General features: G+C 35.7%; 4 protein-coding genes and 1 pseudogene across 7 annotated transcripts; 3 read left to right on the forward strand and 2 right to left on the reverse strand.

The window, feature by feature from the left end:
- LOC107625959 (putative disease resistance RPP13-like protein 1) lies at positions 1,482-5,248 on the reverse strand. Of its 4 annotated transcripts, XR_002358008.1 has the most exons (3): positions 2,428-5,247; positions 1,671-1,792; positions 1,482-1,612 (listed from the first exon to the last, which is right to left on the reverse strand). XR_002358008.1 is itself a non-coding variant. In XM_016328712.2 (2 exons), exon 1 carries the CDS (start codon positions 4,977-4,979, stop codon positions 2,466-2,468), a length of 2,514 nt encoding a protein of 837 aa, XP_016184198.1. In that variant the 5' UTR covers positions 4,980-5,248; the 3' UTR covers positions 1,482-1,757; positions 2,428-2,465. The 4 variants fall into 4 exon arrangements, 3 of the variants coding, with proteins under 3 accessions (XP_016184198.1, XP_016184196.1, XP_016184197.1); XM_016328712.2 differs by having other exon boundaries at positions 1,482-1,757; positions 2,428-5,248; XM_016328710.2 differs by having other exon boundaries at positions 1,482-1,786; positions 2,428-5,248.
- On the forward strand, positions 16,659-19,382 carry LOC110269307. The gene is made up of 2 exons (XM_021117060.1): positions 16,659-18,639; positions 19,069-19,382. The coding sequence occupies exons 1-2, from the start codon at positions 16,659-16,661 to the stop codon at positions 19,380-19,382; spliced, it is 2,295 nt and encodes a 764-aa protein (XP_020972719.1).
- Positions 18,953-20,848, forward strand: LOC110269048 (annotated as a pseudogene).
- Positions 21,288-22,610, reverse strand: LOC107627832. Its single transcript, XM_016330651.1, has one exon. The coding sequence runs from the start codon at positions 22,608-22,610 to the stop codon at positions 21,288-21,290; it is 1,323 nt and encodes a 440-aa protein (XP_016186137.1).
- LOC107625960 (vestitone reductase) lies at positions 24,356-26,384 on the forward strand. Its single transcript, XM_016328713.2, has 3 exons — positions 24,356-24,928; positions 25,764-25,959; positions 26,105-26,384. Exons 1-3 carry the CDS (start codon positions 24,565-24,567, stop codon positions 26,244-26,246), a joined length of 702 nt encoding a protein of 233 aa, XP_016184199.1. The 5' UTR covers positions 24,356-24,564; the 3' UTR covers positions 26,247-26,384.

Genomic DNA, 26,506 nt, shown 5'->3' on the forward strand with positions numbered 1-26,506 from the left:
TTTTGTGTGTTTCATATGTTTGAGATAGATTATATAATTTTTCTTTTAAAATCACTACCATTACATCATATATGTAAGTAATATTGTAATGAAAAAAAAGTTATCGTAAAAAAAATAGTGGTATAACTTTGTTTAGGTTAACATATATAAATTTTGATTTTGAGCATATAACTTTGTTTAGGTTAACAAATATATACATTTTTATTTTGAGTATATATATATTCCAGCAAAATGTAATAATGTAAGAAAAAGATTTTAGAATAGAAAAGAATAAGAGAGATTTTGACAAGAATTAAAGGAGAGAGATAATTTTATTGAAAAAATTTTTAAGAAGAAAAGATACAATTACTAATTTTTTGATTGTCAATTATATTTCTATTAAAATTAGTAGTATCAAAAAATATTTTAAATTTAATATTATCAAGAAAAAATAAAAAAAATTATATAAGAACTAATTTGATTAATTTTTAAAGTTTCAGGGATGAAAATGACCTACGTCTAAACTTTCAAAAACTATTTTGATTATAAATAACTTTTTTACATGTCAAGTGCCACGTGGCATACCAGATGTCACTGAGCTGACACGTCAACCAATCATCTTGTGATACGTGGCATTAGCTCCCCATGTCATCATATGCCACGTGGCACTTAACGTGACACGTCATCATCCAACTAACGGAAGGACTAACGTGACTAATCGTATATCTTTCAGGGACGATTTCGATTAACTTTATCTTTCGAGAACTAAAATGGAGATCGGAGTATTTTTCAGAGACGATTTTGACTATTTACTCTTATAAAAGGAATTATATAATTAGATTATGGATAAAAATAAATTATATATATATGACAAGTTATTTAAATAAAATAATTAACATCTAAATTTATCATATTAGAACTTTTGAAGACAACATAAGTGTTTGTAATTTTTTTATATCTATATAAAATATAAACTACTACAAGATGTAATAGTTTTTAAGGTGAACATAATCACTACAAGCATCCACGTTTTACGTGAAAAAACAAACTATACAGAATCCATTAGAAAGTTCTATTTCAATAACAATTATCTATGGAATGAAATGAATAAAAATTTAAGATTTTTATTATTATTCAATTAAATTTATACATTTTTTACTACAATGGATTATAATTGCAATCTTCTTTTATATTTATAGAACAGAAAAATTAAATTCTTTCCTTAAACACTCTCAAAAGATAATAAAAATAATTTATAATATTTTAAAAAATAATTTTAAATATATTTTTTATACATATTTATTGTTACTTCTAGAATAAAAATAAAATTTTTAAATTTTACCACAATTATTTGGATAAATTAAATTTTAAAATTTTAAAATAACATATTTTCAAAGACAATTTTCAACTAATATATTTAATACATAATACTTTATGTGCACGTAGGATAAGAATTTTATTTTACTGTATGATTACTTATTACTAATGTAAAATTTTATTACACAATACACCAATTTCACTTAAACAGAAAAGGCCACAAAATCGTATTCCAAATCATGTATTGTACATTTGTACAAGTTCTGAGGAGCCATAACTTATTATTACACCATAAAATCTGAACTCAAATATTTGCTAAACTGAAATTAAAAACTAAAGGAGACAATTTATTTGAGAAATTCGACTTTTGGCACCAGAGACCTGCCATCTTCAACTTCTTAAGTACCCTTTGGATACAGAGCAGAAATGTTTACCACACACAGCTCTGCAATATTTGGAGACTGCACAGTAGTGGAACATTAAAATGGACCTTCATCCACAGGTGAGACGAAAACAAAAAAAAAAAATATTCAGCAATAAAGTCATAAAGATGATCTCTTAAACTAGTAGGAGATAATATATACAAAATTAATAACTCATATACGACACAAACTACAGATATGAAAGCACGTATTAAGAACCACTTTTCTAACAAAAACTGAAAAACTAAACAAAATGAACCAAATCACTAAAAGTAACTAGTTTTGACATTAACTACATGAATGTTCATTCAAAAGAACGGATATATTATTGGACGACTATCAAAATTAAACTCCTAAAAACATGCCCTACAATAAAAGTACGTGTATATATATATATATATTGAACAAGTAACTTCAATAATATTACAATATTAGTGCTGATTCTATCTACCGTTGACTGAAACACATAAAACAGAAGATTGCTTCAAAAACATTATAAACTGAATGCTGAAATTTATGGCCTATCATTAACTAGTGCACATTAAACTGCCGCCCATAACCTTGAGTTGTAAAATAATCATAACTGAAGCTATGAAATCACAGTTGCATGGTATGCAGAGTCCAGATATTTGACAAAGAAATATAGCTACGTAACAAAAAATATTAGCTCTAACAATGTTTACTATAGGACAGTTGAAGAATAGCTTACATTAATCTGCTTTGTTTCTTGAGATCCATATTCTTCATCTATTCTTGCTTCTCTGTGTTTCCTGGTAGCAAAGGACATTCTCTAATAACAGGTTTCAGATTTTCCTTCTTCTTTATGTAGTCAGGAAGTGCTCTTAACTCTTTACAGTTTAGAACTGACAAAGAAGACAATAGAGGCATAACCTTCTCATCATCTCCACCATTACCATTGATTCCATTCCACTCTTCCCAGTAACCCAACTTTACGAAGTGAAGCTTTTGCAATCTGGGAAATGCAATCATAGACGAGGAACCTTCATTGCCAGCATCCTCATGATTTAGTCCTATTCCCAGAAATTCAAAACCTACCATCTTCACATTCGGCATATTCTTGATCTCGAGTGATTCAAGGCATGGCAGTTTCCCAAGAGGGGGCAAAACATTGCATTCACTACAGTTAATAAGCACTAGATGTTTTAGTTCATTCAATTCAATCATCCAGTTGGGGAATGATCTACCTCCGTAGTAAAATACTCCAAGGAATTGCAGTTGAGGAGGTGCTTCTAAATTATCCAGTAGGATTTGATCCTTGTCCTTCGATCCTGCGTTAGAAAACCACAATTCCAAGCCAAGCAAATCTTTCTTGTTCTTTAGACCTGCTCTTGTAGCTTCAGAAATTTCACTTTCACCACTCAATCCATCTATGGTAATACACCCTTGGATATTGTTTAGATTTTCCAAATCTCCAAGGCTGCATTCTTTGCTGCTAGCACTGCCGCTGGTCCCGAAGAACCGATTTAAGGTTCTCAGCAAGGTTAAGCTTGCAATCCCTTTTGGTAGGTAGCTAAGGCTTGTTGTCCAGAGAATCTCAAGATGTCTCAACTTGATTAATTTTCCTATACTTTTTGGTAGTTTTCGAAGACTATCACATCCATTGAGATTCAAAGTTTGCAAATTAAGCAAATTACATATTGATTGAGGCAGCTTCTTCAACTCATGATTGAAAGATAAATTAAGGTACCTTAGATGAAGCAATGCAGCTGCCTTCAATGGAAGTTCTTTTATTGAACAAGATCTCATATCTAACGCTCTGAGCCTCTTCATACGGAAAAGTAGGCTGGAAAGATTGGATGGATCTATGTTGGAAGAATCAGACAAAATGATAAGAGTGCGTAGTTTCTCTGCATTGGCAATTGACTCCGGTAAAGTTTGATCTACAAGACTCAGGGTACAATGACGTCGAAGACGGGGCTCCGTTTCAACACGTTTTTCTGTGGGAACTTCCTTCTCCACTCCACCCTCAAGAAACATTATGTGGCATTCACTCTCTGCAAGAGTTTGGACAAAGTCACTGACTCCACCGTCCAATTTGCACTTGAAGCTGCCATCGTCATCCTGTTCAAACTCACTGAACACAGAATGATGTCGCAATTGTTGAACATATTCCCTGCCTTCTTTTTCCATTTTGTCTTCTTCATCAGATGAAATATGACCCTGCGCCATCCAGAGTTTGATAAGTTTGTCCACATCTATGGAGTGATTCTTAGGGAAGATGGAACAATACAACAAGCATTGTCTCAGAGCAGGAGGCATTATAGAATAGATCGGCATCCATTCCATTGTATAGGCACCAAGTTCCATCTCCTCATTCTCGTTTCCAATGTCTTCGCCACCTTGTGCAAAATGTTTGAAAAGTGACAAAGAATCTTCATCTGAGAGAGGACTCAAAGACACGATGTTGGTTGGTGCGGATTCTGCTGCTTCTGCCACTTTCTTCGACCGTGTGGTTATCAATATTCTACTTCCTTTGGCACAGTGACTGAACAATCTCTTTAGGTGCAACCATTCGTTTCGATCGACACTCCAGACGTCGTCCAGAACAAAAAGGCATCTCAATTGGGTAGTGATTCGACGAATTTCAAGTTCTAATACTTCCATTTCATCGATGAGCACTTCATTACCAAAAAAATGTATAATATCCGCAGCAATTCGTTTCACATTGAATTGTTGATCGACAGATATCCATACCGCGACACGATAGCGAGTTCTCACTTCGTTGAACACAAATTTAGCCAAAGTAGTTTTTCCTATTCCTCCCATTCCAACAATGGATATGCATTGAATACCATCTCCTTCGTCATCTTCCACGTTGATTAATTTAGAAATTAAAGTTCTAGTAGTTTCGCTATCAAAAGTTGGGGATGGAATAGTACGTACTAGACTCGTGGTCGGTACGAGTAACTCTGAGCTTCGACGAAGCCTCAACTGGCCAAATTGTTGAATTAAAGCATCAAATTCATGAATGATGTTTTTCATCTTGCGGCGTGTAAGGTGGAGGCCTAGAAACCGAACTTTCTTTGCTTGCTGAATTTGTAGTTCTTCGGATACATCCAACATGTCGTAGCATAGATCTTTCATTCCTTGAAACCACTTCTTCACAGCTGGATTATCCAAGTGTCGTGTCTCTGCATCCTCTATGAAATCCAGGATCGACCACGTTCTCCTATCCACCACCACCATGTTCTCCAAAAGCTTTGCCCCCGCCATGATCACTGTATCCCCGTTGTTCGCCATAGCACAACACAGACCCGAAACTCCTAGCTAAGTCTCTGAGTCTTTTGGATCAAATGGCACACGAAAGCGTCGAGATGATGGAATCTTTGACCTTGCAGGATGTGCATGTTTCCGGTGGCATGTTCTACTGGAAGAGTGAGAGAAGGAGAGGATGATAGAGGAGGGCGTGGCGGCGGTAAAGGTATCGGTGATGGAGGAAGAGGACAGTGGTACAAGAAGACTAGAAGAGCAAAGACTAAAGAGTAAAGAGACGGGTTAGAATTAGAACATTATTGATAATGATAATTTAAAAACATATTAGGAATAAAAATATTATAAATATATTTTTTTTACTACAAGATACGAAAATTCGAACTCGTAATCTTTTACTAAACCGACACCTTGGTAATTTTGTGCAGCTAACATTTAAAAAAGGAGCGGCATATTCTATTGGAAAAGTCTATGGTATATATGGTCATATGGACCACACGTATTGACATGTCGCGTGTTATTATTGGCATGGCAGCAGTTGCAGGATTGCACTTGCAGCGATAAAAGTGCGGGTCCCTCAGTTGAAGAGAATAATTAAACAAAAATATATTAATGACATTAAATCTTTATTATTAAATAGAGATCTATTACACATACAAATTTTTTGGTATATAAATTTATACAAGTTGGTCCAAATCTAACAAAAATGACCTTCAGTTTAGATTGCGTGTAAACATGTGCTTCCTAACTCTTAAATAACGCAAACGATTCTTTTCTCTCAATCAAAACCACAATGCTCAAAATTTAAATATGGATCAAAATCTCTGAAAATCGTCGCGAAAAGTGAAATAAGAAGATGAAGAGGAGGAAGAGGAAGAGTTTTGAATTATGCAAAACTTATCAACACACATACATCGAAAATTTTAAACAATACACTCAAATATCTTCGTGTTATACTCAAATTTACTGCAAATACAGAAAAATATTTCCTCTAATGCTGTATTTTTTTCTTCTTTTTTTCTTTATTTCTTTCTTACTTTTAGTTGAATGAATGTGAGTTCATCATCTTCTAAGTAATTTTGCAGCATTATGTATTTTTTCTTCTTCTTTATTTGATTTTTTTTTGTTTTTATTCTTATTAAGAGAATAAAACAAGAAGAAATTTGAGAAGGTAAAACAAAAATAAAAAGATGAATAAGAAAACAAGAAGGAAAAAAAGTGATGATGATGAAAAAAAAGAAGTAGCAGAAGATGAGGAGGAGAAAGAGAAAGAGTTTTGAATTATGTAGAACTTATCAGTATACATACATCGAAAGTTCTTAAACAATACATTCAAATATCTTCGTATTACATCTAAATTTGCTACAAATACAGAAAAAAGTTTCCTCTAATATTGCATTTTTTTTCTTATTTCTTTCTTTCTTTTAGTTGAATGAATGTAAGTTCATCTTCTTCTAAGTAAATTTGTACCATTATGCGTTTCTTCTTCTTCTTTGTTTGATTTTTTTTTTGTTTTTATTCTTGTTAAGAGAGTAAAACAAGAAGAAATTTGAGAAGATAAAACAAGAAAAAAATATGAATTAGAAAAAAAAAAGATGATGATGATGAAAAAGAAGAAGAAGAAGCAGCAGAAGATGAGGAGGAGGAAAAATAAGAGTTTTGAATTATTCAGAACTTATCAGCACATATACACCGAAAATTCTTAAACAATACACTCAAATATCTTCATGTTATACCGAAATTTGCTGCAAATACAGAAAAATATTTTCTTTAATACAGAACTTTTACATTATATTCAATTCAAACCATCAACGATGAACAACAATTTTCATAAACAAAAACAACATTATTCACCTATAGAATCATAAACTACTAACGAAAACATTAACTAGAATCGAACCACACCCCAGCCACTTGATTGGATTCAAAATAATAATCAATTTTGTTCTGGTTCAATTGACAATCTGAACTTGAATGATTCATTATCTTTAACAATGAGATAACTGTTCAAAACTGATTTTAGAGCTTGATTTCAAAAACGTAGAGAACGAACGAAGAGAAATGCAGAGATGAAAGAGAACGTAGATCGAAAACGTTGAGAAAATTTGAAAGTAGAAACAAAATCCTTTCAAAAAAGGCAGTTATATATTCGCGTGTTGATTGAAAAGTTAGTTAGATTAAGAAACGCATGAAGCGAATTCCTTGACAAATCATAAGTGATTGAATTTCAATTCCTTGGTAATTCAGTCTCTCTTAACTTGATCAATTGCCAATTCCTTGATCTAATTACTCATAAGAAGATATGAAGCATATTCTCTTATTTAGAACCACACAATTTCATGAATCTAGATTTTGGTTGATTAAATGTCACATATCAAATCCAAATCTAGAATTCATAAGAATTGGGAGAAAGATCTTCAAGCTAAGATCCTATGATTCCTTTTCCAAGTTCTCATAGAATTCAAGTTAGATTCAAGTTCTTTTCCAAGATATTTGAATATTTGAAATGAAGAATGAAGGTTCTTTCTAAAGAAGCAATTAAAAGATGAATTGAAGATGAAGAATAAATCACATTTGATCCATTGAATATAATAGAGCTCCTTTCCCGAATGAAAGCGAAGTTAGCTACTCATAGATTACAGAAGAAGAATGAAAAAGAAAAATGGAAGAAGTGAAAAGAAGTCCCCATTACAAGTGTTTCCTGGGAGTTTATATACTACCCAAACACTCAAATGCAAACTCAAATTCAAATCAAATTATATCAAAATTACATTTCTAGCTCACTAATCACGCTCTTGTTTGCAATTGGGTCTTTGACTTCAAGAATCATGGGTCCATCTTTGTCAACTGGGATGATGTTGAGTGGCGTGCCATGCAAATGCCACTTTGGTGGCACGCCCATGGTGAAGAATAATTGAATGTCCTCTGTACTGATGGCCCAGTGTGCCACTTCCATAGCCACACGCCCATTCGCACGCTCAACTAGAGAAGATTATGGCACGAAGGCGTGTGATTGTAGCCACGTTACTCCACAAGCCATAGTGCATGCTATAATGAAGCAGGTTGCCTTCTGGGAAGTTGGCCCAGCGTACCACTTCCCAGACACGCCATCTCCCATGCCACATTGAGGTAGATTGAGGCTCGAAGGCATGTGGTTCTGGCCACGCCAGCCACACGCCAGTGACACACCAAGATTGAGGAGGATTGTGGATTTGAGGGTGTGTGGTTCTGGGCACGCTAGACACACGCCATTTGCACACCAATGATGAAGAGGATTGTGGCTTGAGGGCGTGTGGTTAGAGGCATGCCAGCCATATACCAATTACACGCCAATGATGAAGCAAATTTGTTCTCTGGGAAGTTAGCCCAGCATGCCACTTCCCAGACACGCCAGTCATACACTAGGTTGGGGATGATTGTGGGCTCGAAGGCATGTGCCTCTTGACACGCCAGCCACACGCCAGTTTGAGAAGTCTTTGGACACCTTCTAGGAAGTTGGCCCAGCGTGCCACTTCCCAGGCACGCCCATGACATGCCAAGGTTGGTGGATAAAAAGGCTCGAAGGTGTGTAGTTTTGGACACGCCAACAACACTTTCTTTGCATGCCACACCACACACACTTGCTTCCCACTTGTGTCACGATCCAAAATGAGTCATGATCAGCGCTCAGAAAAATAATCCTGTAGCAGACCTAACATACTCAAATATAAGTTGAATAAGCAAGTTACAAATATTTCACTAGTTCTAAAATAAATAGTTATATATTTTTAACAAAAATTTTTAAAAATAACTAAGAATGGTTGGATCCTGTCTGTGACATATGGAGCATATACTTCTAGAAATTCAACAAAGAATAGGTACTCATTGCAAACTGTTACTCTTGAATAGAAAGTCTGACATAGTCAAATATTTGTTCCTGAAAAATATTTTAGAAAAACGGGGTGAGTTTTAAAACTCAGTGACTAGACAATACATCTATAGTCGACATGAGACTATACAAACATTATCATCAAAGTAATTTTTAATTAGAAAATGATAGTTGATAATAATAAGTGAATCAATAAGGGAGTTCTCATACAGAAATCAAATCAAAAGTCCACACTTGGGCGGCTCCACCTCCATGGGTAGCCCTTTTCTCTAGTATGTCTGTACGGAATAACAGATCCAATGTGTGGCCTACACCCCCTGCTAGCTAAGGTCTGAGCCAGATGCATCTAGGTTAACGTCATAACCGCCGTTAACTACGGTTTTCTAATACGAGCCTCCCAAAACCAATTCAAAATATATAATTTCAAATACAACAAATCTTTGATCTTTCAAATATATAAGGTATCGAATCAAATCAAATCAGATAATACTTTCTCATCCAAATCATATTCAATCATATTTTCTCAATCTTAAGGCATTTCAAACATATTTCACAATTCCAAAATAAGTGAGTACCAACAAAATTTTAATGCTTCAAGAATACATATTTGAGTAAAATCAAATGCATTAAAATAATATAAAACTTCTTCAAACATACATATAGTCTCATAAAAATATATAGTCTCATGTGCATATTAAAATGAACTTAACAAAGATAAATATTTAGTTCTAATAAATCAATTAGTAAAACCAATTTAAAATATTTTGATAATAATCTTTGTAAGTATAACTAAGTTCAAAGCACCATATATCAAAATAATTATAGACGTAAAGCCAAACAATTATAAATGTAAAACCTACTCACAATGTGGTACCAAGGGACCGAAAATACCGAACCCGGAGTGCCAAATTCAAGGTGAGAAGGATTGAAGTAGAATAAAATGAATGAGCACAAAATTTGGACCAGAGTAGCGACAAGATGGAGCTGGCGATAGTTATGGGAATCTGAAACAGGCAAAACTAAAATCAAATTAAAACAAGGACAAGACAGATTAAATGGTGGCATAATAGGACATGAAAGCTAGAGCAGAATCAAGGAAAAAGACTGGACCGGGATAATGACAGGAATGGTTCAGCTCTAGCAGCACCAACAACTCCGGCGGCAAGGACAATTGCTTGGTTCAGGTACATCCGAACGGCGACAGGAACAGCGCAGCAGCGGACGGTCCCTCCTCCTTGGCGTTTCTCTCTCACGCACATTCTGTTTCTCTCCTGACGACGGCGACAGATCTGGCGGCGTGAAACAGAGGCATGAACGGCGACGATGGTGGCTGGGCTTGTCGGCGATGACCTTTCCCACAGCAGCTTTGGGTAGAACGGTGCGTCTTCCCTCTGTTCGTGAACCTCCATGGATGGCAACGATGAAGACCTCGATGGTGACAACGGCGACGCGGGCTCCATAGGATGGTGACGCCTCCTTCGCCTCGCGCGGCTCTCTCTCCCTCGATTCTGGCCTTCCTCGCAACGACACGACGGCGGCGACGGTGGCAGTGACGCCCACCGGCGCCACCTCCCTTCCTTCCTATTCTCTTCCCTCTTTGGTTCTCCCCTATTCTCTTTTCCCTTTCTGTTCTTTTGTTCTACTGTTGGGTAAGGGGTAAGGGCGGCTAGGGTTTTGGTGAGTGTGTGTGAGGGAGTGTGTTGTGTCAAAATTAGGGTTAGGGTTTTGGTTTGGAAGAAAGAGAAATAAGGGTATTTTAGGAATTTTATAACTTGCTTCACACGCTATGCCACACTTTCCTTGCTTGTTCTCTTTGTGCTGAATTAGTGTCTCACTTCCTTGCAAAACATAAGGCCAAAGTACTCAAAGTAGTGTTCTTAATAGATTTATAAATTCTTCAATATCAAGCAATATAAATAAAGAATTATTCATTTCTCATAATAATTAACTAAGAAAATTAAGGTAATGATGCTATGCATCAGGTATGATCATCTACAATTACTTGAGGTTCAGAAACTATAATGGGAGGTGGGAGCAGTGTTGCGAGCAGTTCGATTCGGTCCCCTTCTAATGGGTATTGGTCGAGGACAGTTAACCATGGGAGGACATCGCAGGTGCCAGAATGGTATGGTTATGGCTGTTGTCTAGTTTTGGCGATGGTTTGGGACGGATTCGAATCCAAATAAATTATTTTTTAGTTGTCCCAACTATAATGTGAGTTAATTTGTTAGAGTGTTAGTTCTTTTTTATTTCTGTAGCATTTATAATTTTTTGTTTGTTTATTTCAGACCAATGAAAAGAGGTGGTGTGGGTTATTTGTATGGGTAGACACTAGACAAGATGAAGCAGTTGAAAAATCATAGCCTGTTTGTCAAACTGATGAACTGGCGCTGAACTTTGCCTGGAGAATAGAAAAGTTGGAAAATGATGTTAGAAGTCAAAAAATGATTCTTCATTTATTAGTGTTGGTTCTGCTTGTAATGATAGTGTTCTTTATAGTAATGTTATGTGAAATTTGAATGTACTATGTGATTATATATGTAATAAATGATATTTGTGAATGAAAAAATCTAAAGTTATTACAATATTCTGTACAAGAGTATATGAAATGTATGCAAAGTGTATGTCCTATAATAGTGTCAGATTCATGAATGTTTAGGATTTAAGCAATTAGGGTCCGTTTGGATAGGTTCATAAGTGATTTTTTTAACTTTTAACTTATGAAAATATGTGGTATTAATGCCTGGTACAATTTTCAAAGTAAAATTGTAACTTTCTAAAAAGCTATTTTGGTGCTTAAGGAGAAGTTTAAAAAAAGACTTCTCTCATAATAAAAAGCTTTTTATCACTTTTCTCTTAAAATAAGTACTTTTAGAACTAAAAAACCAAACACAAAATAACTTATTTATAAGCTACTTTTAATATAAACATTTATTGTTTAAGCTATTTCTTCAAAAATAACTTAATTAAGTTGTTTACCCAAACTGGACCTTAGTGTAAAGTTGAAAACAATAAATAACCGTAAGGAGTCATATTTATATAATTACGAAGGTTCAAATTACCAAACATAATGTAAAAAGAGAGCAATGATCTATTGTTTTCACACATTTATATGGCTATACCAAAATAACAAATTTTCAAATTGCACATCTTAAATCAAACAATGCCTATTTTTTTTTCACAAAAAATAAAATCCTATATACATTGATTCAAAGTCTTTAATTCTTATTCCTTAAAACCTTGAAGCCTGGAGTAGGAACAAACTTTATAAAATTGACAAGCCTAATTGTTGTTCCTGAACTAGCATTCTGCATTGAATTCAATGGGACAGAGGTTGGTAGTGGAAAAGATCTTCTTCTTGGAGGTAACTTTCGTGGCCTTGATGGTGCAGTAACCTACAAGACAATAAAGGTCTTTATAAGTGAATGAGCACTTACAATAATATCATCAACCCAAATATTTACTCATTTGCTATAAATCATCTGGCTTAGAGCTAGTAGACTGTGATAGATCAATCTCCACATATTGGACCTCAGGAGCTGATGCAGCAATAGGTGGAGCATTATCAACATTATCAGCATTATTAATAGGTGGAACATTATCAGCATTATCAATAGGTGGAGCTTTACTAGTCAGCATTATCAGCTGGAGCATTATCAGGGGCACCTTCATTGCCTTGCTTGGTCTTAGCAGTAGTAGCGGCAGCAACTAGGGATGTTCATGGGCTAGGTTGGGCCGTGCTTAAGTAGACTTGGACCCGGCCCTAAAAGGCCACCGGGTCTATTTTGACCCGATCCAAAAGTGACATGAAACAAACCAGGTTAAACCGGGTAGACCCGATGTAAAATTAGTATATACAAATTTGTAAATTTTACATGTTAAACTAATAAAATTTTATTTTTAAAAATTAAATTTAACAAATGTTATATCATATTTATATCAAAATAAATTATTTTAAAATAAAAAGAGTAGTGTATGACATAAAAAATATTAATTGAAGTATAATATGACATTACTAATTTTACTCTAAAATATATATTTTTATTGTAAAAGAATAAATTCCGGTCGAGCCGGTGACCCGAACTCTACTCGAAAATAATACAGGATAGTGATGAGTCCATATTTTTTGATATATTTTTACTCAATTTGGATGGATTCTAGCACATGAACTCACACTTAAGCACAAAAATAGCATACTTTTGTGTTTTGTCTCCCATTTGATCCTAAATGTGAAAACATGCAATTTTGTGCTTGAAATGAGCAATTTAATTCCACTTTTATTCTATTTGATGCCATGACATGTTCGTTGAGTGATATCAGGCCTTGGAGGCAAGAATGGATAGCCAAAAGTGGAAGAAAACATGAACAAGGGAGAAAACATGAAGAAAACAAGGAAAATCACACACAGCGAAGTGTGCGTGCGCACGCACAGGTCAACTTTCAGCCAAGTGTGCGGACGCACACATCTGTGCGTCCGCACAGGACCCAACACGTGATTTCATTAATAAAACACGTGCTTTGCGAATTCTGAGGCCTTTTGGGCCATTTTGGAAGGCTTGGATGCTGAATTGAAGTGCTATATGAAGGGGATATCAACACATATCAAGACATTAGCTTACATTAGGATTTAGATTTTATTTTTCATAGTCTTAGAGAGTAATTAGGAGTAGGAATAGGAGTAGTGTAGCATTGCTCTCTTAGGATTTCATCTTCATCTCCATTGTAGCATTTTATAGCAAGCTAAATTTTGGATTTTGATCATCTTTAATTATAAGTACTCTTTAATTCATCTTTAATTAAATTGTCTTTATTTTCATTTTCCCATGGTTCAAGTTACTTTGTTCATATTTGTAATTTTGTGTTTCTTGAAGTTTTGATCAATGAATTTTATGTTTCATGCTTCCTTTATATTTAATTGTTTATTTATGTTTGGTATTGTTGATAGTTGGTTATAGTTTGTTATTTTTCCTTGCAATTTTTCATGTTTTACTTTTATGCACACAAGGTGTTTGTGAAAATGGCAACTCTAGATTTTGAGTAGATTTTCCCACCTTGGCTTGTGGTTTGAGTTCCTAGGATACTAGAGTCATAATGTCCGACATTTAGTGGTAATTCTTGGGTAGTTAGTTGACTTGTTTCCATTGACGCTAGCTTTTTATCAACTAGTTTGGTAAGTTAGCTAGGACTTATGGATTAAGGTCAATTATGCTTGCTTGACTTACTCCTCGATGTTTGGGGTTAACTAAGTGAGATTGACTCATCATAATTATCATAGTTGTGGTTATGGCAATGATAGGATTTCTTGAATCCTCGTTCCCAAGTCAAAGCTCTTTTATGCATATCTTAGCATTTTCACTAGTTTTGATCTTGTTTCCTTTTTATTTGCATTGATGCCAATGTTGATCATTCATTAGTTCTTTGATTTATTAGTTCCTTTAATCTTTAGTTCTTTGATTGCAAAACCCCCTTTTGTCCCCTTAACAATCGAAAGAGAAACACTCTCAATTCCGTCCTAGGGAGAATGACCCGAGGTTGAAAGACTCTCGATTTATATGTTTTGAATTGAAAATACTAAACTTTGATGTTGAGAGTTAGTTGTTGATTTATCTATACTTGCAACGAAGTGATCTTATTTTGAGAAATTCTAGATCGACAGTACCTCTCTCATCAGATAGCTATTGCAAACCCAAACTCGGCAAAATATGCCTCGAATCTGGGTCGGATTTCGGTTCGGGCCGGGTCTTGAACACCTCTAGCAGTATTAGCCACCCTTTTATGCTTGCAACCTCGCCTTGTGTGTCCTTTATCATCACAAAAGCTACATGTGAATGACCTACGTTGTCTTTTCTTATGTATGTTGTCTCCACATATGGCATCAACTCTAGGGGCAGCTTTGGATTTTTTAGATCCTCCACCTTTTTCATTTGCATCTATTCTTCTCTTCATTTGGAACTTTCCTAGTTTTCTCTTAATTTTAGGTGCATGAGGTCTGTTATATTCATCAGCTTTCTTCCACAATCGTTGGCTGAGAATTGGGTTGATATGATGATTGTAGGTTTCCTTGTATGCCTCCATTGTTAGCCATTTATGGCAAAATTTCTCCGGTGGCTTGTTGACCCTTGACAAAGCAGCGCAGGCATTTACCAAATTACATATTTAGTGGCCTTTTTGTAGGTTGAAACTATGAAAACAAATATTTCAACATTTCTTGATGCTGCTGACAACAAAAATGAGGTAAAAATATTTTAATGTTTTCGCTGCTTCAAATTGTGAAAATGGAAAGCATGTTCACCAACCCTGCCAATGAAAAATGATACAACATTTTTTGCCAACATCGACTGCAAAAATGAAGGGACATTTTCGACTTCCTGGACTGCGAAAATGTGTCAGTTTAGTTATTCGATTTTTGCATGCAGTACTTGCGTAAATGGAAATAGAATGTTGCCTACAAGTACGATAAGCCATTTGCAACAAATGTCACCACATCTCATTCTCACATTTCTCACAAAATGACTATTAAACGTAAGTAATTGTTGTTGTTATTGTTGTTGTTGTTGTTGTCTGTATGTATGTAACAATTAGATATAACGATGACGGTGCATCTTTTGAATGCAATGATCCAATTATAATGCATACTTGGCGGTTGCAATCATTGATTTAGCTTAAAAGTTTTATTCTAGTGAATATGGGTTAATCATGATTCATGAATGAGGCACATAAGAAAAGTTAGGTATTGATTTCTATTTTTGACTAAAAGATGACGAGCATATTCGTGCTATGATTGATTGTCATGGAAAGATTGTAGCGCAAAAGGCCAACAAGTGATGGAGCATTATATTGAGTTTGTAGACATTGACGGTACTTCTTTATCTTCTTGTTCATGTGAATTGGATTCTGGGACGAGATCAAGGCGTAATCGAAGAACCGATATTGGTGGTTCGAGGGTTGCATCTTATGTACCAGTGAGTGTTTGGTTTTTGAAAGAGTCAAAGACGAACAAGAAATAGGTTCAAACTGGTTTTGTTAGTGATAGTGACAAGGAAATAGTGTTTGTTCTAAAAACCCAATTTTTCTACATCCATAATCATAGTTTATCCTGCTGCCACCGCCTCCTCTTCCTAGTCGTTCGCAAATTCCAAGTCATTATTCTTTATTGAACCTTGATGCCATGAAGGTTGATCTGATTTCTTTTGGTCCCTTGGGCCCTGATGACTACAATACAAACGAGAGTGTGAAGTTGCAAGTTGGGTATAGATTCTACAATGAAGAGTTTGTGCACCTAACCATCAAGCTTTGCCATCGCTTCTTCTCCCTTCCTGTCTACATGACGCAACTTTGGTGGCAAGATTTTTCAAATAAGTTTGATAAAGCTTGAGATGAGATTCTGACAATTACATGAATATGATTGTTCTGAATTTAGTACATAAATTTTCAATTCATTTTTTATTTATTATTTACTTTAATTTCAAAGTCCAGCTGCTTTATTTTTTTACACAGACGCTATGCTTTTAATATTCATATATTTTTTGTTTTGTACTTCAGCTCAATCACTGTTGTAAAAACCGGACCGGACCGGCCGGTTCAACCGAAAAACCGGTAAACCGGACCCTATACCGGTCCGGTCCGATAATTAGACCGTATAAGAAAGAGAATCCTTACCTATTTTTAGTTTGATTTAGCATGTAAGTTTTTAGAAAGCCACCGTTTTAAAAGCCAGGTTTGATAAGCTTTACCAAACCAAATGAGTCTTTTCAGCAGTGCTGCACCATAAAGACCGTCACAGATGAGCTTGGAGAGGTTCATGTTCTCACTTAAAGTGTATTTTAATTAAGAAGAGTAACATGGAGATCTTCCCAGCACACGTGCGACATGTGTGGAACGAATGGGAGCTCCGGACACTGGTTTTGATAAGCCTGACATGGCAAGTTATCCTCATCATATGTGGCTCTTGGAGGAAGCATGCCAGTGGCGGCTTCATCAGCTTCGTCGTTTGGGTAACATATCTTTCAGCAGATTGGTTAGCCACAGTCTCGCTGGGCACGCTTGCCAACGACCAGGGAGACGCAGGCAAACAAGATAGGAATCACGCGTTGCAGGCCCTTTGGGCTCCTTTCCTCCTCTTGCATCTCGGCGGCCCTGACACAATCACTGCTTATGCCTTAGAAGACAACACCTTATGGCTAAGGCATTTGCTCGGTCTACTTGTCCAAGTTTCCGTCGCCTTTTACATCTACTTAAGATCTTGGAGCAGCAGCGCTTTGACTTTTATAGCCATACCGGTGTTTGTTTCCGGGATCATAAAGTATGCAGAGCGCACTTGGGTTCTGAGGTCAGCTAGCCCGGACCAACTTGAAGATTCTCTGCTTTCCGCTCCGGCCATTCAAGCCCCCAAACTGAACATTTCTTATGGCGATCTTGAGATTGAGTATGTTGACAAAGGATACTACTTGCTTCCTGTTCTCAAGCGTCTATACGCGAATCTAAGCCTTACATACTCAGAGGGTCAACGAGCTTTCAGATCGGTGATGGGAAAGGAAGAAAAGGAGGACAACAAGGACGGCCAACAACACAGTAATTATGCTTTTAAATTGGTTGAAGTTCAATTGGGATTTTTGTATGACTTGCTTTATACAAAAGCAACTTCAATTTATTCTCTGCCTGGACTCATTCTTCGATTCATTAGTGTTCTCTCCATAGTGTCTGCACTAGCTTCATGTGTTGTCCTCGTTGACTCTCGCAACTACTCAAGCGTTGACATCTATATAACATATTGTTTATTTATCGGTGCCATTTCACTTGAGCTTTATGCACTTGTGTCGCTTGTTTTCTCTGACTGGACATTGCGTTGGCTAATCAAGAAACAGAGTTCACTGCAGAATTTCATAAGCTGGGTTTTGTATCATTTTCAGAAAAGGTGGTCAGGGAAGTTAGCTCAACACAACTTGTTGAACTTTTGCATGAAGAAGAGGGTGATAAGTTGCATTGGAAGTGATTTTCTTTTCAGAAGCTATTTTGTGCTGGAATTGTACCGGCAAAGGGCATGGAAAGATGCAGATGCTGATCTTAAACAGTTGATCTTTCAAAATCTCGTAGAAAAGCAAAAGGAATACGACAGAGAGGGATTTGATTACAACTTTCTCAAAAAATTGCTTTCTTGTAAAGGTGACAATGCTTTGCTTAAGAACAAATGCAAAGACATTGGCTGGAGCGTTGAGGTTGAATTTGACCACAGTGTACTTATTTGGCATATTGCAACTAACATATGCTATCATTCTATGCCAGACAAGTACAAGGACCACAAGCGCGAAGCCGAAGCGAGTAAAAAGATATCCAATTATATGTTGTATCTTCTACTCATGCGTCCAGTGATGCTGCCTAAATGGATTGATAGGATTACACATGTTCGAAATACCTTCCGGGAAGCCATAAGGATATTGCAGCGGAAGCATCCATCCGTGAAAGATGCTGCAAGCGCTTCAAGAGTGCTGATTCAGATGCACACACAGAGTCACCAGCCGCTTGAACAACTTAGTAAGGAAAAGAGGGGCAAGTCTTTGTTACACGAAGGATGTCGACTTGCTTCACAGATAGAAGATCTTGGATGTTCCTGGGAGATGATTTGTGAGGTGTGGATAGAGATGCTTGCTTATGCTGCAAGTCAATGTGACTGGACGGCGCACGCTCAGCAACTTCGAAGAGGAGGAGAGTTTCTCACTCATGTTTGTCTTCTCATGGCGGACCTTGGTTTAAATGAACAATTCGATATTGGGCGGAAGGGAGTTACCGTTGAAAGCCAAAATGATGGATGGGGATGCGTAAGAAGTAAATTTCTCGGTTCTTACTTCTAAGTGATGTAACAAACTCTGATGTTCTGTTTTTTAGTAACCTGTTTTTATATTCTGTCTTTGAGCAACCAATGTTTAGTTAGTTATGCAATTTGCATTAAAAGAAGAATGCCGAACTATTTATAGATTCTTTTTTAATGAAATGAGTAAAAGAAAATAGTTCATCTAGATCATGATTTTTCTTATCCCATATTCTGAACATCGTCCAATGGCATCTCATAATAATAGGTGGATGTTGTAGAACTAAAGAAACAGCTTCTTTCACCGCAGTGCAAAATTAAGCAAATTAATTTTCCTACACTTTTTAGCAGTTTCTGAAGAGTATCACATCCGTTAAGATTTGAAGTTTGCCAATTAAGCAAATTAGTTATTGCAGAAGGCAACTTCTTTAGCTCATGATTGAAAGACAGGTTAAGGTACCTTAGATGTAGCAATTCATCTGCTTTCAATGGAAGCTCTTTTATTGCGCAAGAGCTCAAATCCAACGTCCTGATCCTCTTCATACGACATAGAAGGCTGGTAAGATTTGTTGGAGCTGTGTCGGAAGACTCAGAAAAATCATTAGAGGGTGTAGTTTCTCTGCCTTGGCAATTGAATCTTGAAAAGAGGTCTGATCTTCAAGACACAGGCTACGATGACGATAAGGAGGAGGCTTTGCCACAGCACGATTTTCTACAAAATGATGGTGAAAAAGGAACATGTGGAGGACGAGGAGGATGAGGAGAAACAGAGTAATTATGCTTTTAAATTGGTTGAGGTCCGGGTTTTTTGTATGACTTGCTTTACACAAAAGCAACTACAATTTACACTCTACCGGGGCTCATTTTGCGATTCATTAGTGTTCTATCCACAGTTTCTGCTCTAGCTTCATGTGCTGTCTTCCTCAATGTTCATGCGCATGAGTACTCAGGGGTTGACATTTCTATAACATATTGTTTATTTATTGGGGCTATTTTACTTGAGCTTTATGCACTTGTGTCCCTTGTTTTCTCTGATTGGACTTTGAATTGGCTAGTCAACAAGCAAAGTTCACTGCAGAATTTCATACGCCGGGCTTTGTTTCTTTGTCAGAAAAGGTGGTCAGGAGAATTAGCTCAACACAACTTGTTGAATTTTTGCATAAAGAAGAGGGTAACAAGATGTCTTGGAAATAATTTTCTTTTCAGAAGCTATTTTCTGATGGAATTATACTGGCAAAGGACATGGGAAGATGTAGATACTGATCTCAAACAGTTTATCTTTATACAGCTCAAAAGAAATCAAAGGGAGTACGGTCAAAAGAAATTTGACTACAATTTTCTCAAGGAATTGCTTTCTTATAAAGGTGACCATGCTTTGAGGTTTCACGGAGAGATACGGTGGGGCGTTGAGGTTGAATTCGGTCATAGCATACTCATCTGGCATATTGCAACCGACATATGCTATCATTCTAGAAAAGCAGCAGAATATCAAATGAAAAAATGGGAAGCGAGTAAGAGGATTTCCAATTATATGTTGTATCTTTTACTCATGCGTCCCTTCATGCTGCCTAAATGGATCAACAGGATTACACACATTCGGAACACTTTCAGGGAAGCCATAAGGATATTGCAGCGCGAGCAGCTATCGGTGAAAGATGCTGCAAGCGCTTCGAAATTGCTGATTCAAATGAACACGCAGAGTCACCGGCCACTCGAACAACTCCGAAGGGAAAAGGCTGGCAAGTCTTTGCTACATGAAGGGTGCCGCCTTGCTTTACAGCTTCAAAATATATACAGTCCATGTGACATAATTTGTGATGTGTGGTTAGAGATGCTTACTTATGCTGCAAGTCAGTGTGACTGGGGGGGCGCATGCTCAGCAACTCCGAAGAGGAGGAGAATTTCTGACTCATGTTTGTCTTCTCATGGCGGAACTTGGTTTGAGCAAACAATTTGACATTGGCCGCAAGGAAAGCAGCGTAGAAAGCCAAGATGATGGATGGGGTTGCCTAAAAACTAGATTTCTCAGTTCTTATAAGTGATGTAACAAATTAAACTTTATATGATGTTATGATGTTCTGTTTTTTTAAATTTGAATTTGTTCTCAGATTCTGTCACCGAAAAACAATGTAGTAAATTTATGTGCAATTGTGACAAGACTCGAGTTGATGATTTACTGAACTAAAAGAAGAATGCTGAATGATGTATGTGGTGTTGATTTTCCTTGTTCTCTTTCTTATTTTTTACTTTTTATTTTTTTTAGAATTTCATTTTTTTTAATGAAATTACTAAAAGAAAATAGTTCATCTAGGCTGTGATTTTTCATGTCAACCTAAAGTATAACCTGAACCTGAGAAAAAAAATGCATTGGGTTAATATGACTTTTTAAATTATTGTTCTTATGCAAAAAAATTTGAAAGATCATTTTAGATTAATCAAAATTTTAAAAATTAATTAAATCCAGAAACATGAACTGCAAAGGAGTAATAAAATGAATATTAAAACCGACAATTTGTTCAACAGTTTCTCGATTTTGTAAATCACGCTTGCTTTATTATTGGTAATAATTACTTTTCAGTGACAACAAGAGAACACTCAGCATTGGTTCAAATTGAAATGAACAGATTGAATTCTATCCTAGAGAGAAATTGGCATCACAATAAAACTAGTATCCATAAGGATCAACAATTTTACATTTGACCCATCCCCATCCATCATTTTGGCTTTCTTTATGAAGTCCCTGCCTTCCAATATCAAATTGTTGGTTTAAGCCAAGATCCGCCATGAGAAGACAAACATGTGTGAGCAATTCTCCTCCCCTCCGAAGCTGCTGCGCGTGCACCCCCCATTCGCAATTACTTGCAGCATAAGTCAACATCTCTATCCACACTTTACAAATCATTTCCCATGAACATCCAAGATCCTGTAACTGCGAAGCAAGACGGCAGCCCTCAATCAGCACATACTTGCCACTCTTGTCCCTTCTTTGATTTTCGAGCGGCTGATAACTCTGTCTATACATTTGGATCAGCATTCTGGAAGCATCTGCATAATCTTTTACCGGAAACTGCTTTCGCTGCAATATCCTTATGGCTTCCCTAAACGAATCTCGAACATGGGTGATCCTGTCTATCCATTTAGGCAGCAAGAATGGACGCATTAGTAGAACATACAGCATGTAATCCGATAAACTCTTGCTCTCTTTGCAATTGTAGTTGTTGTTCTTATCATCTTCTGAAGCAGCATCATAGCATATATCAGTTGCTATGTGCCAAATGAGGAGGCTGTGACCAAATTCAACCTCTACACTCCAACCAATCTGATCAAAGGTGAGAGCATGATTACCCCTATATGAGAGCAATTCCTTGAGATGGTTATAGTCGAATCTACTCTCATCGTATTCCTTGTGTCTTTCTTCGATTTCTTGAAAGATTAGCTTCTTCAAATTGTTATCTACTTGCTTCCATTGCCTTTGCCAGTACAATTCAATCCCAAGGTAGATTCTGAAAATCAAGTCAATTCCAATAAAGTTTGCTACCCTCTTCTTCATGCAAAAGCTCAGTAAGTTGTGTTGAGACATGCAACCTGACCACCTCTTTCGACCTTGATGCGAAGCCCAACAGATTATGAAGCTCTGCAGTGAGCTTTTCTTCTTGGTTAGCCATCGCATAGTCCAGTCCGAAAGAATGAGCGAAATAAATGCATAAAGCTCAAGTGAAACGGCACCAACAAATAAGGCATATGTTATGCAAACATCAACCTTTGACAAGTGATTAGTGTCAACAAAGACAACAAATGCTACCAAAGCAGACACAATAGAGAAGATGCTGATGGATCGAAAGACGAGGCCAGGTAGAGAATAAATTACAGGAGCCTTGGTATACAAAACATCATAAAGAAATGATAGTTGGACCTCAACCAACTTAAAAGCACGATAACTCTGTTGTTGGACATCGATAATTTCATCCTTTTCGTTCTTCTTTACCATCAATGAGTAGTTTCGTTGTCCTTATGCGAACCGAAGACTTAGACTTGCATAGAGTCGCTTGAGCATCGGAAACAAGGAATACCCTTGATGAAGGAATTGAAGCTCAGAATCATCTGGAACATGCTTCAAATCCAGGGGCTGCGGAGTTGGAGCTAAGATTAGAGAATCTTCAAATTGGTCAGAGCTAGTTGATCTCAGAACCCAAGTGCGCTCAGCATACTTTTCAATCCCAGAGACAATCACCGGCACGGTAATGATAGATAAAGCGCCAGTGGTCCAAGATAATAGGAAGATGTAAAATGCTACCGAAGCTTGGACAAGGAGGCCAAGCAAGTGCCTTAGCCATAAGGTGTTGTCTTCTAAGGCATAAGCAGTTATTGTGTCAGGGCCACCGAGATGCAAGAGCAAAAAGGGTGCCAACAGAGACTGCAGCATTTTGTTCCTGTCCTCTTCTTTTCCTCCATTCTCGTCCCCAAGGTTGTTGGCAAGAGTTCCAAGGGAAACTGTAGCGATCCAATCTGCTGAGAGGTATATTAACCAGACAATTATGCTGATGAAGCTGCTTCTGGCATGTTTCCTCTTAGAACCGAATATGATGAGGATAACTTGGAATGTTAGGCTCAGTAAAACCAGCACACGGATCTCCCATTCGTTCCATAGATTTCTTACATGTGCTGAGAATATCTGCATGATCTTCCCTGCTCGAGCTATGGTACTGGTGTAGGTACAGTACTTTTTTCAGTGCACTAAAGACATTCTTCTTCACAATGTGCCTAGTTAAGTGTAAAAAATCTTTTAGTGTCGTGAAATTGAATTACCCTTGTAGAATTACTTGAGGTGGGGAAAAAGAGCTAAAGGGATTTATACTTTGGAATGGCGTGAATAGGGGTAAAAGGACAAAAGAAGTAAGGGAATTTATACTTGGCTGTAATAGGAGCGATTTGAATAAGAATCTACTCACAACTAATAATTTCTCTAATCAGAATTCGGAAGCAGAGGACATGCATTCAGGCACGGACCCAAGCATCATGATGGGGGGCACTTGTATATATATATATATATATGCCCCATTTTAAATTTTAAATGACCCCACTATAAATAAACTAAGTCCAATTATTAAAAGTCCTAAACCCATTTTATCTTTCTATTATTTTGACTATAATTAACCTAATTAAATTTAGTCTTCTTCTATTTTCAAATTTCAGCCGTCACTCATTTATTCTCTTAAACCCTTTTTTTAGTTTCATATTTTCAATCTTCTTTTTCTATTCTTTATCTAGTGGTCATCTTCGCTTCATCAAAAGGTAAATTTTAAATTCTCTATTTTGTTTTATATAGCTCTCTATGACTCTATGTATCTTTCAATTTCATTGTTTCTCTTTTTGATATTTTCAATTGCAAATTTTAATTCAAATAATTATAATTTAGGTATTAATCTATTTTTTATTCTCTTCATAAATTTATATATTTTATTTTATTCTCAATTTAGTGATCCTTACTATGTTCATTACCAAAAAAATTTGTTTTTTGAAGATTTTATAAATTAAAAAGTAAAAAGCAATAAAATTTTGTTTTTAATTTTATTTTCTATGTTTTCTTTTATAAAATCTTAAAAATAGAAATTACTAAAATTGACAATGAAAATTAAAGCTAAATAGACCTTTATCAGAATTCTTGTTATAATTAGAGGTATTTAGCAAGGACCATTATTTGCAATTAAATTTAACTCACTTTAAACTAAAATATTAACTTTGCTTATCTTTTAAACAATAAAGCAGAACACAAGAGAGACATTAGCTTTCTTACTAATTTACCTGGAGCATCACAGAATCTTCAAATTCTGAGTGCTGATCTCAGCAATCCAGAAAGTTTCAGTGCAGCCATTGAAGGATGCATTGGAGTTTTCCATGTTGCAAGTCCAGTGGAATTTGAATTAAAAGAACCTGAAGAAGTTATGATAAAAAGAACCACTGATGGAGCACTAGGAATTCTCAAGGCATGTCTCAATTCCAAAACTGTGAAGAGAGTAATCTACACTTCAAGTTCCTCTGCTGTTTTGTACCATAACAGTGGCAAAGATGATCATGAAGAAGTTGTGTTGGATGAGAGTTTTTGGAGTGATGTGGATTACCTTAGAGCTTCAAAGATTGATGGTTGGTTCTATTCTGTTTCTAAGACACTCACAGAAAAAGCAGTGCTTGAATTTGGGGAGGAGAGTGGATTGGATGTTGTGACTTTGGTTCCAACGTTTGTTCTTGGACCTTTTATTTGTCCTAAGCTTCCTAGTTCAGTTCATGCTTCATTGTCCTTGGCATTTGGTAAGGATCCAATCTTTTTTTTTTTTAGTATTCATATATAATATCTAGAGCATATTGTAGATATATATTTAGATACATTAATTTATAAATATACCTAAAATATTAAAACTACTATCTAAATGGAGGAAATACTAATATTATATTATTTGTAACACACTGTGGAAGTGTTATAAAACTATATCATTGAAAAAAAAAAAAGATCTACTCTTAACTAATATTCAAGAGACTTTAAAGATTGACAAGAAAAATTGCACTATATGCTACACATTCAAATATTTTTGTTAACCAAGTCTAACTAAGTTGGTTTAATATTCAAGTCTTTTTATTAATCAATTCTAACTAAATTGATTTAATATGAACAAAAATTATTTTCATTACTCTTACTGACCCACTCACCCAAACATTATTATTAAACTTAGTTAACAAAAAGACTTGAATATATAGTATTTTTCTTAATATTAATCCATCAAGTTTGTTATTAGGACAATTTTTCTTAAAAAAAAAAAATTATCTTGCCTATTACCACTTGCCTAACTCAAATATAAAGAGGTAGATCCTATCTCAAAAAAATACTCCAGTAAATTAGTTTTTTTTAGAGAATTTCAACACAAATTTACAAAGCAGTGAAGCACGAGAGAATCTCCATAAAAATAATAAACTCATTTTGACCATACATTAGGTCAACAATCTTTCCTCTCATTACACAGCAATAGAATATGAATACCGAAAGTTACTCAATAGTATAAAAATACATATATATTTAGTGTTCTAATAAAATTTGATTATACATAAAAAAATGGATGATTCTGTTATGATAAATTTAATTATTGTGCAGGTGACAGAGGTCCATTTGGTTCGCTCCTTCAGGCACCAATGGTGCATGTGGATGACGTGGCTAGAGCCCATATATTTCTACTTGAACATCCTAATCCAAAAGGGAGGTATAATTGCTCATCATCTTTGGTTACTGTTGAAACAATGTCTCAAGTTGTTTCTTCTAAATACCCCGAATTTCAGCTGTCAACACTAGAGTGAGTATTGTTACACTTCTCTATCATGTTCTTTTTAAACAAGAAAAGAAATAGACATGCATATATATAACTTAATTAGTTAATGATTTTCCTTCGGTTTCATTGAAATAAATTAAATTTGTATGTTTATGTTCTTCCAATGTAGCAAGTTGAAGCAAACTGAAGGTGCCAAGTTACAAAATTTATCATCAAAGAAGCTCAAAGATGCTGGATTTGAATTCAAGTATGGACTTGAGGAAATGGTTGATGATGCAATTAGATGTTGCAAAGAAAAGGGTTACATGTGAGGTTGTTTAGTTATGTGTCGGTTCTAGGTTTGAACTTTGAAAAAAAAAATCTTATAATTGACTACTCTTATGATTAATTAACATTTTGCTTATTTCAACCCTTTAATTTTACCGGATTCAGACTTTTATTTGTGTTAAGGAGTTTAAGCTTACAGAAATAATAGAAATAGATTAAGACTCAGTTTAGATTGATTTTTAAAAAAGTATTTAAATATTAAAAATATCTTTTGTTTTTGTTTTTTTTTAAATAAGATATTGTT

Source organism: Arachis ipaensis, chromosome B02 (assembly GCF_000816755.2).
Source record: "Arachis ipaensis cultivar K30076 chromosome B02, Araip1.1, whole genome shotgun sequence".
In the NCBI taxonomy this organism is placed as follows: Eukaryota; Viridiplantae; Streptophyta; class Magnoliopsida; order Fabales; family Fabaceae; genus Arachis; species Arachis ipaensis.